Genomic DNA, 14,063 nt, shown 5'->3' on the forward strand with positions numbered 1-14,063 from the left:
ACACAGCTGCAGCCGCTGATAGACCTCTGCTCAAGCAGCTCTTTGTTTCCATAGAGACGACGCGCGCTACTCTGGCGCCATATCGTAGCCATCGTCGCCGCACAGTCCGTCTTGCGTGGCACTACGCTTTTTTTCTCACGCTTTCGTTCCACCAACGACGAGAGGGGCGCTTCGTCGAGGGGATGTCATGCCATAAGTGTCAGCGCTGACAACACCCAAGGGAGCGTCATATGGAGCCTTACTCGTAGCCGGTCGCAATCGCCCTTTTCAGGAGCAGTGATCCTCATCACACACGCTGGTACCGCGGACTGACCTCAGCAGCTGACGTCGCGGACGAGCGTAGCCTTCCCCACTCCTCATGGCACCATGCAGCTCCCCCCCCCCTCCCTCGGAAAGCGCAGATAAAATCGCCCACGACGCTGTGGATGCCTAGGCGGCCTGTAACTCTGCACATGCGCTGGCCGTCTCCACTCCACTCCCCCTCGGCTTACCACCTCATGATTCCACTGCACCCTCCTCCTGCGCGATCGCCTTTCTTTCATGTCTCGCTGCGCTCAGCCTTCGTCTTCATTCTTCGCGGCGCTCGTTCACTCGGTTACGCCGATGCTCGCCGCATGAACGGGCGTTAAGAGCTGCGCTCTAAGCATGCAGAGGAGAGATTGAAATGACCGGATACGTTACAAGCCTAGGTAGCGGTTCAAGGAAGATATAGAAGTTTTGAGGAAGACAAAAAAGGTTAAGGAGACGCATACAAAATGCTAAAATAGAAAGCATGTATGGCACACCTGATTAACTCAGGCAGGCTAGGTGAATATTTGTCACCTCTCCGTTTCAAAGGGCATGCCAATAAATCGTAAGCATCATGTCATTATCATCGTACTCGTTCTAGTGGAGAATCGTTATGAATACGAAGGTTAAACTCGTGGGAAGTGTGAGGAAAGTGATCAGCCTTTAAAGTGAATACCTGGTTCCTTGCTTCTTTCACCCGTTTTCATGTTGGCGGCGGTCGCGGTTGTCGGCGGTGGTCGATGGTCGGCAGTCGGACTTGCGAAACAAGGGCACCGAGGGAGGAGGAGGAGGAAGAACTTTATTAAAAGCACCAGTCAATGAACGTCAGAAGAGAAATGCTTCTCCCCCTTCGCCCCTAGCCGTCGGCCGGAATGCCTTGAGACGCAGCAGCAGCAAGGGCTTGACCGATGATGTCCCGCTGGACGTTGGGAAAGGGAAAGACCGAGGGAAAGGGTGAGTGGTCTCTCGATACCGAGTTGCGGGCAGGGACGAGAAGAAAGTGTGAAGGTGTGGCCGCCTCGCTCACTCATTCGTATGGTCATTCGTTCGGCAGTTCGTTTCTTCGTTCGTTCGGGCTATTTGCTTACATTCACAATCATCGTCGATGGTGTGTGCACAATTATTCTTCGCCCCAAGCTAACGTTTTCTCATACCCCTCCTGAGATGCTGTGGGTCCGGCTTCATTTTCGGGACATCATTTCCACTTCAGAAAACCTTCTTGGTTTCGTTGGCCTCCGCATTCACGCAGCGGAGCCACGTAGGAACAGCGTATCAGCCTAGGTCAGCTGCGTAGTCCATGCGCCGTGTTGTTTGTTCCCTTTTCTAGAGTTTCTACCATTCATAGACCGGCCACGGCGTCTGATATTTGCGCGCGATCTGGGAGCCCACGGTGCGGTGCACCCAGTTCCTTGCAACACCTACAGATGGCGCTTGCCTCTGCCGCAGCGTGGCCCACGCAAGAGGTCACGTTTCTACCAGAAAGCTCGCCTTCGCGCATAGCGTTCACCGCCAGCGTTTCCCGGTAAATATTACGGTTACAAAAGCTGTAGTTGCCGGGAGGCGTGAGAAGCAGTCAGGGATCCTTTAATGCTATCGCGTTCCACTCTTCAAGGCGAAGCTTAAACGTCGTCCAAGTTTTTGTTGTTTATTTTTCTCGATGTGAGATATTTCGTACAGAAATAATTGGTCCAGAAGGAGCTAACGACCATTTCAAAGTGTACAACACACGATAAATTTGGACACGTTTGCTCCGGAAAACGCCCAGCTCAATATAAAGTTGTTGTGCCTTCGCCAACATAAGCAGTTAGTAGCTTTGCAACGTCAATAAACAGGACAACAATTAACGCCTCATATTGTGCGAATGCTACAATTTCACCTGCATACCGTCCGGCACAACAGGTGAACCACGCTACTTGCGCAGCAGTGTTGTAAGGCTGTCACACAGCGCACGTTCGACGGCGATCAAGCCCGATCCGGATCAAAATTATCAACCGCTATTGGCTCCTTTGCGCAAGCTATTAGAGGGACCCAATCGCGGTCGAGAAATTCGATCCGGATAGGTCTCGATTGCGATCGGAATTTGCCATGTGACACTGGTATTAGATTAGCTTGCGCAGCTAACGTTAATGATTCAGGATTGCCCGCATCGGGGCTAGTTCCGTGCAGCAGCTGTCACAGAATGGGATTCTACAATAGAATTGTCGGGGCTTCAACTCCAAGTTCGGAGAAATTAAATAGAAGCTTCAATATAATAAGCTACATGTCTGGATATATTGAATGTTCAAGAACAAAATAAACTATGCTCTCTGCCCCATTTTAATGGACATGCGTCACTACAATATGGCTACAGCTATGAGGTAAGTCGCAATGCAAGTATAAACTCATGTTGCTGGCATAGTGAATGAAGCCGTTCTGCAAATGTAACCAAGACGTTATTTGGGTCTTGACAGGACTGAGGACTCCAGTTATACTTCGTTGCCTCTTTGTACGCCAGGCATGTTCTAGTGCGTAAGAAAAATTAAGATTTTGCAGTCACAAAAATAACGGCAGTAAAGGTAGAGCGCGGGTCCAGCTCTCTTCCTTTCCTACCGTCGTTTTGTGTGAAAAAAAAATTTCGCGTGTTGAGCATCGATTCAGTCGCCTCTCATTCTTTCTGTTCTCGTGTTCGTTTTTTAACTATGAACTTATATATGTACCAACTAGTTCAGCAGCCCGTTTTACAATGATATCGCGTTCTCTCTTTAAGTTGGCGCATCGTTTCTATAAAATATGGACACGCAAAATATGAGCAGTTAACATATACAGTAGAATAGGCATTTTACTTTATTTTGTATAGTATGGACAATGAGAGCGGGTGAAAATTGGAGGGAAGGGTAATTCAGTGCTGCATCGCAAGAGCGCACAGTGAGCCACGAAGCTCACTGAACATACAAATTCTTATCGCCAGATACAATTGCGCATAGCGCATCGTTCTTTTAATTTTTTTTTTTCAAATGAGCATCCATGCGATAATATACGGTCTACATACGGTAGTTTTACGTAGCTAGTAAGTGCCCAAGAAAACTTGCATGTTTCTCCAAAAGGCGGCATTGCACGTTGTTCAGCCGGAGGTATGTGAATGTATCTTTTTTTTTTGCACATTCTCTGAAGTTCTTAGTTTTTTCTTCGAACCGCTTTGAACCCCTATGAACCAGTTCCAAACTTGGACCAAACCGAAAAGCGTGAGCCCGAACCCGAACCCGCGCCCAGGGAAAGGCTTCCCTCGAAGCGGGCATGAGAATGGCGGACAGACGATGTGATTGTCTCCACCCTGTACTGAGCGGCGGGTGAGGAGGACATCGAGGTCATATGAGTTCATATCAGCGAGCGCAGTCACATCCGATGACCCAACAGGCTACGTAACTTCTGAGGGATTGGTCTTAACGTATAGCCTGCCGGGAAAACACAGGAATTGCTTATATCTAGGTGGTGTTGGCTGAGCATTGATACGCCTGTTTTTTTTTTTTTCGTGGAATATGTTTATAAAGTAGACCACGGCTGTCCGTGCATAGCAGTCATCTTGTTTCAGCGACTAACGACGTCGCGAGTGCCTCTGCATAAGCGGGAAGAAGTCGTTGAATTGTCAAAGAAACGTAACGCGCAACGCCACATTGCTGCCTCGACAGGCTGCCAGTTGAAGACCGTCAACAGGATAGTCCAAGCATACCGAGATTAAGGACGCAATAAGGACGCGCCGCACAAGAGGCGACCCCGAGTCATATCGATGGACCAAGACCTACAAATTGTTGCTGCAGTCAATGAGAAGCCATTTCAAAGTGCGAAGGACGTGCGCAGTACTCTCGACCTGAAAAATGCACGGCGAAGGTTATGTGAAGCCGCTCTCCGAAAACGCATCGCCGCGCAGAAGCTCGTTTTCACAGCTGCCAACAAAACTGCTCGCCAGAAGTTCGCTGTCGATCACCGCAGCTGGAGGGTGGCGGATTGGAAATATGTCTTCTCCAGCGAATCTACTTTTTCGAACCGCTGGGACCAGCAGAAAATAGTGTGGTACATGAAGAACACACGCTTCTGTTCCCAGAACATCAAGGAGGTGGCCGCAAGCGGACGCATGTCAATAAACGTGTGGGCGGATATTTCGCGCGGCGGCCTAAGTTCCCTTGTAAGAATCTCTGGGAGGCATACGAGTGCTGCGTATTGCACATTTCTGGAGCAAGAGAAGATATCATATGCATTGAATGGCTCACACACGGATGGGTACTATTTATTCCAACGGGACTTGTCTCCTGTGCATACAGCAAAGGTCGTGACAGATCTTTTAGATGAACGAGGGGCAATGCGCCTCGAGTGGTGCGCGAAGGGTGTGGACATGAACATAATAGAGAATGTTTGGGCACGTATGAAAGCTAACCTTTCCATGCTCTCCTTGGACTTGGCGACCGCTGATGAATTGTGGGAAGCTATGCAAGAAGAGTGGAAACGTCTTCAAGGTGACACAGCCTTCGTCGAGGCTCTCGATCTACGAGTCTCTGCCAGAAAGAATGGGGGCCGTCATACAAACCGGCAGAGCCATGACCCGTTATTAGCCCACCAAGCGCGCAAGCGCAAGCTAATGCTTGTATAATGTGTGTGTGTGTTTTTTTTATGTGCACGCAGAGCTTGTTACGATGTCTCATGCACCCAATAAACACTTTTCAGCTGACTGCTGCGTGTAACTCCTCTCCGTTCACGAGAACCAGGATACAGCAAAACAGGTAAAAAAAAAACACTGCTTTTTCCTGCAGGACCTTGCAATTAATGTTCTTTGTCCGTCCGTCCGTCTGTCTGTCTATCTACTTTTTCCTGCGCGTGAGAGGTGTTACAAGCGCTATAGTATCAACCGGACGTTCGGTGTGTGACGCAGAGAGGAAGAGGTATTCTGCGCAGAACTATAACCAACACATTGCCAAGCTCTGCTTGCTATAACCGCCTTATCACTAGCGGCTGGTGAAACGCAATCAGCTGCCATTTCGTAGCAACGCTAGCGAGGCGGGAGTGCAAACGGTTAGCGGAAGAGCGTCCCTTCTCCCCTCTGTTTTCGACAGCGCCATCCGCGTATCGCGTTAACTCGGTTTCGAGGCTATTTGCCACGCGTTCGCGTGTTCCCGCTCATATTGCTCACGGTGCTACTTCCGAATAGTATGAGCGGCTTATACAGCTTCGCTGTCTTTGATGTATCAGTTCCTCAGAGTAGCATATATTTCGACGTTTATCTTTTTTATGGAAAGGGGGGAGGGGTGTCCTTAGAATTGCGTCGGAACGAAATGAAAATAAAAACGAAAAAAACGATATTTTTGACCGGAATGAAAACGTAACCGAAACATTATTATTTTGTTGCGGAGTGAATATTCTTCGGTTTAGGGCTCAAGGGGCAAGTCGGCAATCTGAAGAAAAAAAAAACGTCGTCAAGCTACGTCAGAATTAGCGCGTACCTTAGGGGTCCGCATACGCGCGTATTTCTGGCAGGTATTGGTAGAGGAGAAATACCTTTAAATGCAACTCAAATCGGCTGCATTCAATGCATCACAACCTGCTGAGAAGAATTCTCATTTGAATGGTTTCCAAGACCTTCCCCTAATACGCTGAGCGTAGGTTATGCATTTTATTTAAAGAGCACACAGGCTCCTTTTGCGACCGGTTTGAAGCTTAGGGCAGGTGTCAGGGCTATGCTATGAAATTAACCATCGGCTGGAGGTCATCCTTTGGGTAGAGGTCAACTAGAAATATGCCTCCAAACTTTAATAAGCAAATGCCAAGTTTTAGTGCTGCTATATATCCATGTAACATGTTAAGCACTGCTGGTTTCTCAATAGCTGGCAGAGAATACTAGGCATCAGTTTTGTTTTTCTTTTAGCTAGTTTTATGGATTGATGAAGGATTTTGATTCATCTTGTTAAGGAATAGGTAATTGAGCGTTCGCTTCATTTTTCGGCGAAATGCCCGTAGGAGGAAAAATAACTTTCAGTATGTTAATGCTGCTGGGCAAATGAGCATTGGAATTTTCGCTCTGGAAGAATTTCTGCTACCAAGTGGCAACCACGCGTAGGAGGGACACGGCAACTGGCTTCGTCGTATCGTATGCTGCAGCGCCAAGCGAGGCGAGGCCGTTTACGAACGTGAATTCGCTCATCGTCGGCGAAAACCGTTCGGCTTCTTAGTTTAGCCAATGCTTGGGAGTATCGCGCGCCGTAGATGAGCAAGCGATAAAGAGACACTGACAAGCACGCGGTTTCTTGGCGCACGCGACACGAATTTCGCTGCGTAACGTAACGTGGAACCCGGCGCCGTAGCAGACGACGCGGAAAAGACGGCGCTCGTCGTGCTCACGGCACTTGCGCAGTGCCCTGTCAAAAATAATGAATTACCGAAGCAGAGACTCGCAAACACTAATAACTTGCTTTCCTTACCTTCATCGAGCCAGGGACCACTCCTGCACTCCCACAGTCTACACAGCCGACCGCAAGTCTTGTGTTGGCCGGGTAGGCGTAAGTCCCTTTTTGTGAAGTGGTCCGAGCAGAAGCGGTAGCCGTTGCACTACGTCTGCTCCCAGGTCAACCCTGCCAGGTCTTGTCATTTAACGTGATTTCGACACATGCCGCATCTGAAAAATGGGCGAAGTACCGCGTAGTCACGGTTAAAGAATTAACACCTAAGAGTGAAACGAATGTTGAGAGTACGAAGGGGCAACAAAAAATTTTTCGTTCTGAGCACAGGCTGAAAGGTGACGCGCACCTCGGTCGTCGCGCGACTAAACCTTTTTGTTGTTCAAAACGCAGATCGTGGCTGCTACGCAATTTATCTTTCTAGGCTGCTGCCATGTTCATGAACATTGAAAGGTGGTAATATGACAACAAAAAACTTGTCACCGGAAAGCTCGCCAGCGTAACCAGTTTCTGCGCAGCAAGCAGTCAAATACCTTTGAAAATATGAACCACAAGTTTTCTACTCGTGGAAATAATGAAGAGCAACCGTTAACATATAAAGAAGGGAAATTTCTGTCTGTGCATCAGCTAGCATCTACCGGCTCATGAACAACTGTCAAGAAGTAGCTTCAGTTTTTCAAAAACACCATAGAAAAATGCGCCATGCTAAACCAAAAAGATATTCACTACAAAGCAACCGCGGAAAATCTTTCGTTTCATCCTTTAGTTTTTTCGATAAGAGTAGCGCTTGTTTCTTCATAGCGGCTACAGAAAAATTGTGCTTACCTCCTGCGCTCTGGGAAATGAAAATAAAAATAAACATGCCCTTGTGTTCTTCCCCGAGTCGCCACATTACACAGCCGCGTAGCACGCCTTGTGCCCTTTCCTCGGTTTTGCAAACATTACCGGAACGTTCGCGGCCACTGAAATAAAATTTTTAACCGCAGGATATAAGAAAAACGGGCAACGTGCATAGAAAGCGGCAGGAGCAGACGAACAAAATGGCAGCGGAAGCGATAAGAGAGAAAGCGCCACCGTTTGGCGCAAGAAATGAAGCGTCTGAATAAAAATGTAGGGTGCCTAAAAAAGAAAATACCCGAAAACACATATTATTTCTAACATAATTGCATCCCTTTACTTTATTGCTATGTAGGTTGACAAGTTACAGCCGTATATGCAAAAGTTACTGAATTTTCCTTTGCCTGTCAGTGTCATGGCGACTCTTTAGTGCCAATACCGAAACTAGCCCCACTGTCCCCCCATTTATAGTGCCTCCCGTTGGTACTATATGGCCGTGGCTCCACTGCCGACAGTGCAGTGGCCCGTTTCAGCTGAACAGTGCGTCGTCCGCCAGGATTTTTTACCGTTTTGCAAGCAAAACTGACGTGCTTCGCTTCGATGGTGTCTGCGACAAGCGATTATCAAATATATGCAGTTGATGCAGTTATCTGGAACGTTTGAGCTTGGCGAAGCGGACCGCAAGTGACGCATAGCTAAAGCGGTTGATGGCGCCAAAGCTAATTTGAAGAGTAACTAGAGAATATCTGAGGAATTTTTTATAGTCTCAGTATTCCGTAATATGAGCGAGCGATGGCTGAGTCAGCGTTCCTTCGTGTCTTTTCTTTAGTCCATAAGGTGTTGAAGTGACACTTTCTTTTGTTCTGTTGAGTTTCAAGCAAACACGCCTACAACTTCAAAGTATTATTACAAAAGATGAGACGTCATCATGTAGCGTTCAGTGCGGTTACCAACGGCGGTGAAAATTACATCCATTTCCCTCATGCACATACCCCAGCGCGGGATATATAAGCTCGGCCCAATACCAGGTGGTGGTAACAACCTTATTAAAATTCTACTTAGTAAGGTCTGGCAGCCCCTATTCCTTGAATGACACTTAACGAGGAGCGACCCTTTCGATCCAGGTGACGAGGGCTTGCTGTCGTTTTCGATCTGGCGTTCTGAGCAGCTCTTCCCACGCATGTTGTGAAGGAGCTGGCAGGAGCGACCTAGGAGGCGGTAAACCCAGGCATCCCCAAAGAATGTGAATTTCGGTAGTCAATATTTTGTTTGTGCAGTTTTCACATATTCGGTTCAATTGCCCGGTGTTAATTATGGCCAGCCTGGGCTGCGGAACGATTTGGTTTATGACGCAAAATAGAGGGTTGTGCTCGTGTGAGGCTTGCGTTTGGAGGCGGGTACATTCGCCTTTTGTCCCTGCAGTAGTTTGTTATTTCGTGGTATATCGTCGGTGCCTCATCCATAGGACGCGAGACTGAGGCGCACACCTCCCGGTTGATAAGACCTCGGGCTGCCCAGTGCGCTTCCTCATTCCCTTAATTCCACGAATACGCAGGGACCCATACGAGTTCAATAGCCTTTTCGTTTGTGAAGTTCCGTAGGACTCGCGCCGAGCAGACGCCTATGCTGCCTCTCGAAAAGTTAGCGATTGCCCTCTTGGAGTCGCATGCGGCGGTTTGCAGGGAGGCATTCGGGATTGCCAAAGCAATGGCAGTCTCTTCCGCATCCACAGTGGACGGTGGTTTTGTGGTCGCGGCATTGAGCATACGTCCCTCCCCGGTCACGATGCTCACTGCGTAACTTTGGTGATTTTGCTTTGCCGCATCGACATACACGGCGTGCTGGTCTTTTTGGTGCCTTTCATGAAGGGCCTTGGCTCTGGCAGACCACCTCTTTGTCATGTCTCCTCGGAAGCATGTTCTGATGTTCTTGGGTAGTGGTTTGATTGCCAACTTGCGTTTGATCGCACCGGGTAATGTGGTTATCCCTGCTGAATTCGATTCAGCCCGACTTTACCCAGAATGACCCTGCCAGTTGGGATGCTAGAAAAGCGTTTATGGACCTCTATGAGTTATAGACCTCTATATAGATCTATAAAAGATGTCGAGAACAAAGTTGGCGCATATTTATGGACATAGAGAGGGCGTCTCATCACTGCGCGATTGCTCTACCCCAGACGGCCGTGGCCAGACGCCTATAGCTGACGCTCACCTATCCCGTCGTAACACGTGCTGCTTGCTACAGAGAGCCCATCCTAACTAAACGTCTCGGCAATTTTGAGAATAGACTCAAGAGACAGCGCTTTCAAATCTCTCGGAGCTACTGACCCTCATTTTGCTGCGAACTCCGGATGCCGTAATTTTCACAAACGCTTCTAAAGAGGAAGCAGCCCTGCTTCGGAATGTCGGCCTCATCAATTACCGAGTGGGGTCAATGACAATATGCGTAGCGTGGTGACTGTGATACCATGACCGCAAGTTACTTCCAAACATCTATTCAAACAAGTCGGACAGCAGGTCACCGAAAGTGAGTGAAACTTGCAGCATATGATACTGTAGCGACCGCCCGTCACTTCGCCGTGCCTCGCCGTGGTGGTCATTTGCGCATAACTACTGACCGAGGCCGACAATTCCAAACCTGGCTTTTTCCTGCCCTGGCGAGACTGCTCGGCACGCACCTTCATAACAGCACGGCTTACCACCCACAGAGCAACGGCATGGTCGAGCGTCTCCACCGACAACTGAAAGCGTCATTGATCGCCACGCTCCACAGACAGCACTACGTTTAAAAGCCACGCCTAGTACTACTGGGTTTGCGAACAACAATCAAGGATGGCCTCGGAGTCAGCGCAGCCGAGATGCTTTATGGGTCAACAATCCGCGTTCCAGGCCAGTTTTTCGGCACCTAACAAGGCACTCCGCAAACGGCCGCGCAGCATTTAGAGAGGCTACATACCTGGCTCGACCAACTTCGACCTACACCCCCACGTATCGCCCACGGGCAGGCTGCGCTTAGTTTCCCGAAAATGGACACGACCACGCAGGTCTTACTACGGCGTGACTCTATCAAGCCACCATTGACTCCTTGCCATGAAGGCCCCTCTCGTGTGGTTTCGCGTTCCGAGAAAACCTTGAAGATTGACGTTCGCGGCAAAGAAGAGGCCGTGTCGTGCGACCGCGTGAAACCAGCCTATCTTAAACATTAAGTCTTCATTCCTTCCGCCATTTACACCAAAGCCTCCGGCATTCCAGGGGGAGAGAGAGAGAGAGAGAGCCCTTGTAGCGACCGTCCGTCAGTCCGCCGTGCCTCGCCGTGGGGGTGATTGCGCCCTGCTCTTTTTTAGAACCGAAGCGGCTGTCCGACTGGGGCGCAAACACAGCCAATCGGAAAACCTGCTTTTACTTTTGCATAAAGCCAATTGACTCTCCGTTCTCAAGATGTCAAAACGTGTATTCCTTGCCTCCGCTTGGGCGAGAAGAAGTTTCTCGAGGTGTGGGCTCGTCCTGCCGTGATTTTTGATGACTTCAACGCTCCACACACGCAGTGGGAATATGGACACTCGTTCAAGAAGGGAAAAGATCTGGCCGGCCTCATAGAAAAGGCCGGCTTAACCTTTCTCAACGAGACGGCCTCACACACTAGAGTGGGTGCGGGCCCCCATAGGAACACCACACCAGACCTAACGCTATGCAGGAGCGCCGGGACAATCACCTGCATGGGAGAACGCCTTCGAGGACCTGGGGAGCGATCGCAGGATACTCAGTATAGCCCTAGGAGAGGCCCGCGTCACGAAGGGAATAAAAAATAAGTTCCAGCTAGTAGACTGGGACGAATTCCTCAAAATCAGAGGCGTCAAAAAACAGCGATCCATAAGAAACATAGAAGAATGGAACGGGGAACTGCTACGAGACGTAGAAAAGGCCATGACCGAGATGGAGTGGGACGACTGGGGGGCTCGACGCGAACACGAAGACGACGACGACCGCGGTGGTCGCTCTCCGCGGATGGACAGCAGGCTCGCACACCTCGTACAAGCCAAAAAATCCATCCAGAAACGTCTGCAAGGGCAAAAACACAATAGAAATCTAAAGCGCAAAATCGCGGAACTAAACAAGAGCATCGAAACACACTGCGCCCAGTTATGAAATCAGGATTGGGACGAAGTATGCGACGCCATGGACGGCAACATCAACACGGGCAAGACGTGGAAGATCCTCAAGCACCTGCTCGAGCCGTCGGGCATGAAGACAGCGGCGAAGGCGGAAATGACCAAGCTCAGAAACAAGTACAAATGACACATTCGTGAGATGGGTGATGAAATCGTCAAGCTGTACCTTGAGAGACATCCAGCCGTTGAACACCGGGACTACTCGGGCTCTCCCAACGAGGACCTTGACAGAGACTTCTACCAGCAAGAAATCAAGATGGTCCTATAAACCATCAAGACCAAGTCGGCTCCGGGCCCCTACAAAGTGACCTAAAAGATGTTCCGGAACCTGGACGACCAGGCAACGAGCCGCTTGACAGACAACATCAACGAGTGCTGGCGGAACGGCGGGATACCCGGCGAATGGAAGAGGTCCGACGTGATCCTCATCTCCAAGCCGGGTAAATCCTTAGAAATACAGAACATGCGGCCGACCTCTCTCACTTCCTGCGTTGGTAAAGTGATGGAGCACGCTTGCCTGAGTAGAGTTAACGGCTCCCTGGAGTCGAACGACCTGTACCACAGCAACACTATTGGCTTCAGAAGAGGGCTCTCTACCCAAGACGCCATGATACAACTCAAGGAGCAAGTCATAGACACCACGGGGCGGGGCTTGAGGGCAATCTTGGACTTATCTAAAGAAGGCCTCCTACAGAGTCAAGCACGCGGCCATCCTCGACAGAATCGCGCAACTCGGCCTGGGCGAACGAACGTACAATTACATCCGAAATTTCCTTGCGGGAATAACAGCCGGAATGAAGCTGGACGAGGAGGAGAGTATGCAGGTGGACATGGGCAGCGCTGGCACACCGCAAGGGTCCGTCGTGTCACCGATGCTCTTCAACCTCGTCATGATCGGGCTATCGGAAATACTGGAGCGAATAGAAGGCACTAATCACAACGTTTATGTAGACGACATTACGATTTGGACCACGAAGGACGCAAGCGAGGGCGGTATGGAGGACAGACTTCAAGAGTTGATGGAGGCAATCGAAAATCATCTGGAGGGCACCGGACTAGAATGCTCACCGGAGAAATCGGAACTGCTGCTCTACCGCCCCAGGAGGCTAGGCAAACCGTCCAGAGACGTAGCGGAACTACATAAAACTGGAATCAGATTAACCAAGAGGAAAGGCACGGAGATACCCATGGTCCAGAAGGTCAGAGTCCTGCGTCTCTGGATCGAAGCCAGGGGGAGAAACGCGGAAACTATAACGCGCCTGGAAAAGAAAGTCACGGCGACCGTTCGGCTAAATCAGAAAGTCTCCAGCGACAGGAGCGGCATTGAAGAAACAAACGTCGTACGGCTCGTTCAGGCCTTAGCGATCAGCCACGTGGCGTACGTGGCGGCATTCGTCCACTGGAACAAGGCTGAGAAAGACAAGATCGACGCGCTCATTAGAAAAGCGTACAGAACGGCACTGGGTCTCCCCCAATACACAAGAAACGAAAGGTTACTACAACTCGGGGTACATAACACGCTGGGGGAAATCGCGGAAGCACAGAGGATAGCTCAACTCGAACGACTCTCCAGAACCAAGGCGGGCAGAGAGATCATGGAAAAGATCGGCATAAACTACCACGGAATGAACGGCCCTAAGACGCAGATTCACCCAGACGTCTGAGCCGCAATAAACACAGAAAATATCCCGAAGAACATGCACCCTGTGAACAATGTCGAGAAAAGAAAATGCCGCACGAAAACGTTTCTCAAAAACCACGGCGCGCGGGCGGGGGTGCTCTTCGTAGACACCGCCCGGTACCCCCGAAACCGGGACGACAGTGGTGGTGTCGGCGCGGACAAAGATAACTCCCTCTTTGCAATGGCGGTCGTATGCACGAAAGGAAAGACCGTGAATGCGGGCTCCGTAAGGACCAGATCGTTGGAGACAGCGGAAGTAACGGTAATCGCACTGGCTGTAATCAACGGTCGGCAACAAGAAAGAACAATAATCAGCGACTCCAAGGCGGCTATTAAGAACTTTACAAAGGGCTGAGTCTCCACCGAGGCGGCCAAAATCCTGAACCGCAGTGGAGAAGATTTCAAGAACGGCAAAATCGCACCCAAATACCTCAAATGGGTCCCAGCACATATAGGAAAAGTAACCACGAATGCCCCTCCCAACCTCAACGAGAAGGCCCACCGAGCCGCGCGAGAACTAACCCACCGCGGCTCGGACAGTGACGGCCCAACACCCCACAAACTCCGGGGAAGAGGGGAGGAGTGCGGCGGAGGCGATGGAGAACACGGAGGAGGCGACGACGACGAAGCAGCGATAAAAGACGACAGGAACAGACATGGTCATGTACCA

At 50.0% G+C, this 14,063-nt stretch overlaps 1 protein-coding gene and 1 long non-coding RNA gene across 5 annotated transcripts in view; one reads left to right on the forward strand and one right to left on the reverse strand.

Annotated features, from left to right (window-relative positions):
* Positions 1 to 7,743, reverse strand: part of LOC139059268 (uncharacterized) — a 380,230-nt gene extending 372,487 nt beyond the window's left edge. For all 4 annotated transcript variants that reach the window (XR_011514035.1, XR_011514032.1, XR_011514034.1 and 1 more), the window contains exons 1-2: positions 7,533 to 7,743; positions 6,732 to 6,925 (exon numbers count right to left, since the gene is read on the reverse strand). This is a non-coding gene — a long non-coding RNA (uncharacterized lncRNA). The remainder of the gene's footprint in view (positions 1 to 6,731; positions 6,926 to 7,532) is intronic.
* A 4,763-nt stretch (positions 7,744 to 12,506) lies between these two features.
* Positions 12,507 to 13,376, forward strand: LOC139059551 (uncharacterized). Its single transcript, XM_070537979.1, has one exon. The coding sequence runs from the start codon at positions 12,507 to 12,509 to the stop codon at positions 13,374 to 13,376; it is 870 nt and encodes a 289-aa protein (XP_070394080.1).
* The last annotated feature ends 687 nt before the right edge of the window (positions 13,377 to 14,063 follow it).

This window comes from Dermacentor albipictus, chromosome 4, assembly GCF_038994185.2.
Source record: "Dermacentor albipictus isolate Rhodes 1998 colony chromosome 4, USDA_Dalb.pri_finalv2, whole genome shotgun sequence".
Classification (NCBI taxonomy): domain Eukaryota; kingdom Metazoa; phylum Arthropoda; class Arachnida; order Ixodida; family Ixodidae; genus Dermacentor; species Dermacentor albipictus.

Coding starts and splice junctions, on each gene's coding strand:
- LOC139059551 (XM_070537979.1), top strand. CDS start 12,507: ATGAAGCTGGACGAGGAGGAGAGTATGCAGGTGGACATGGGCAGCGCT.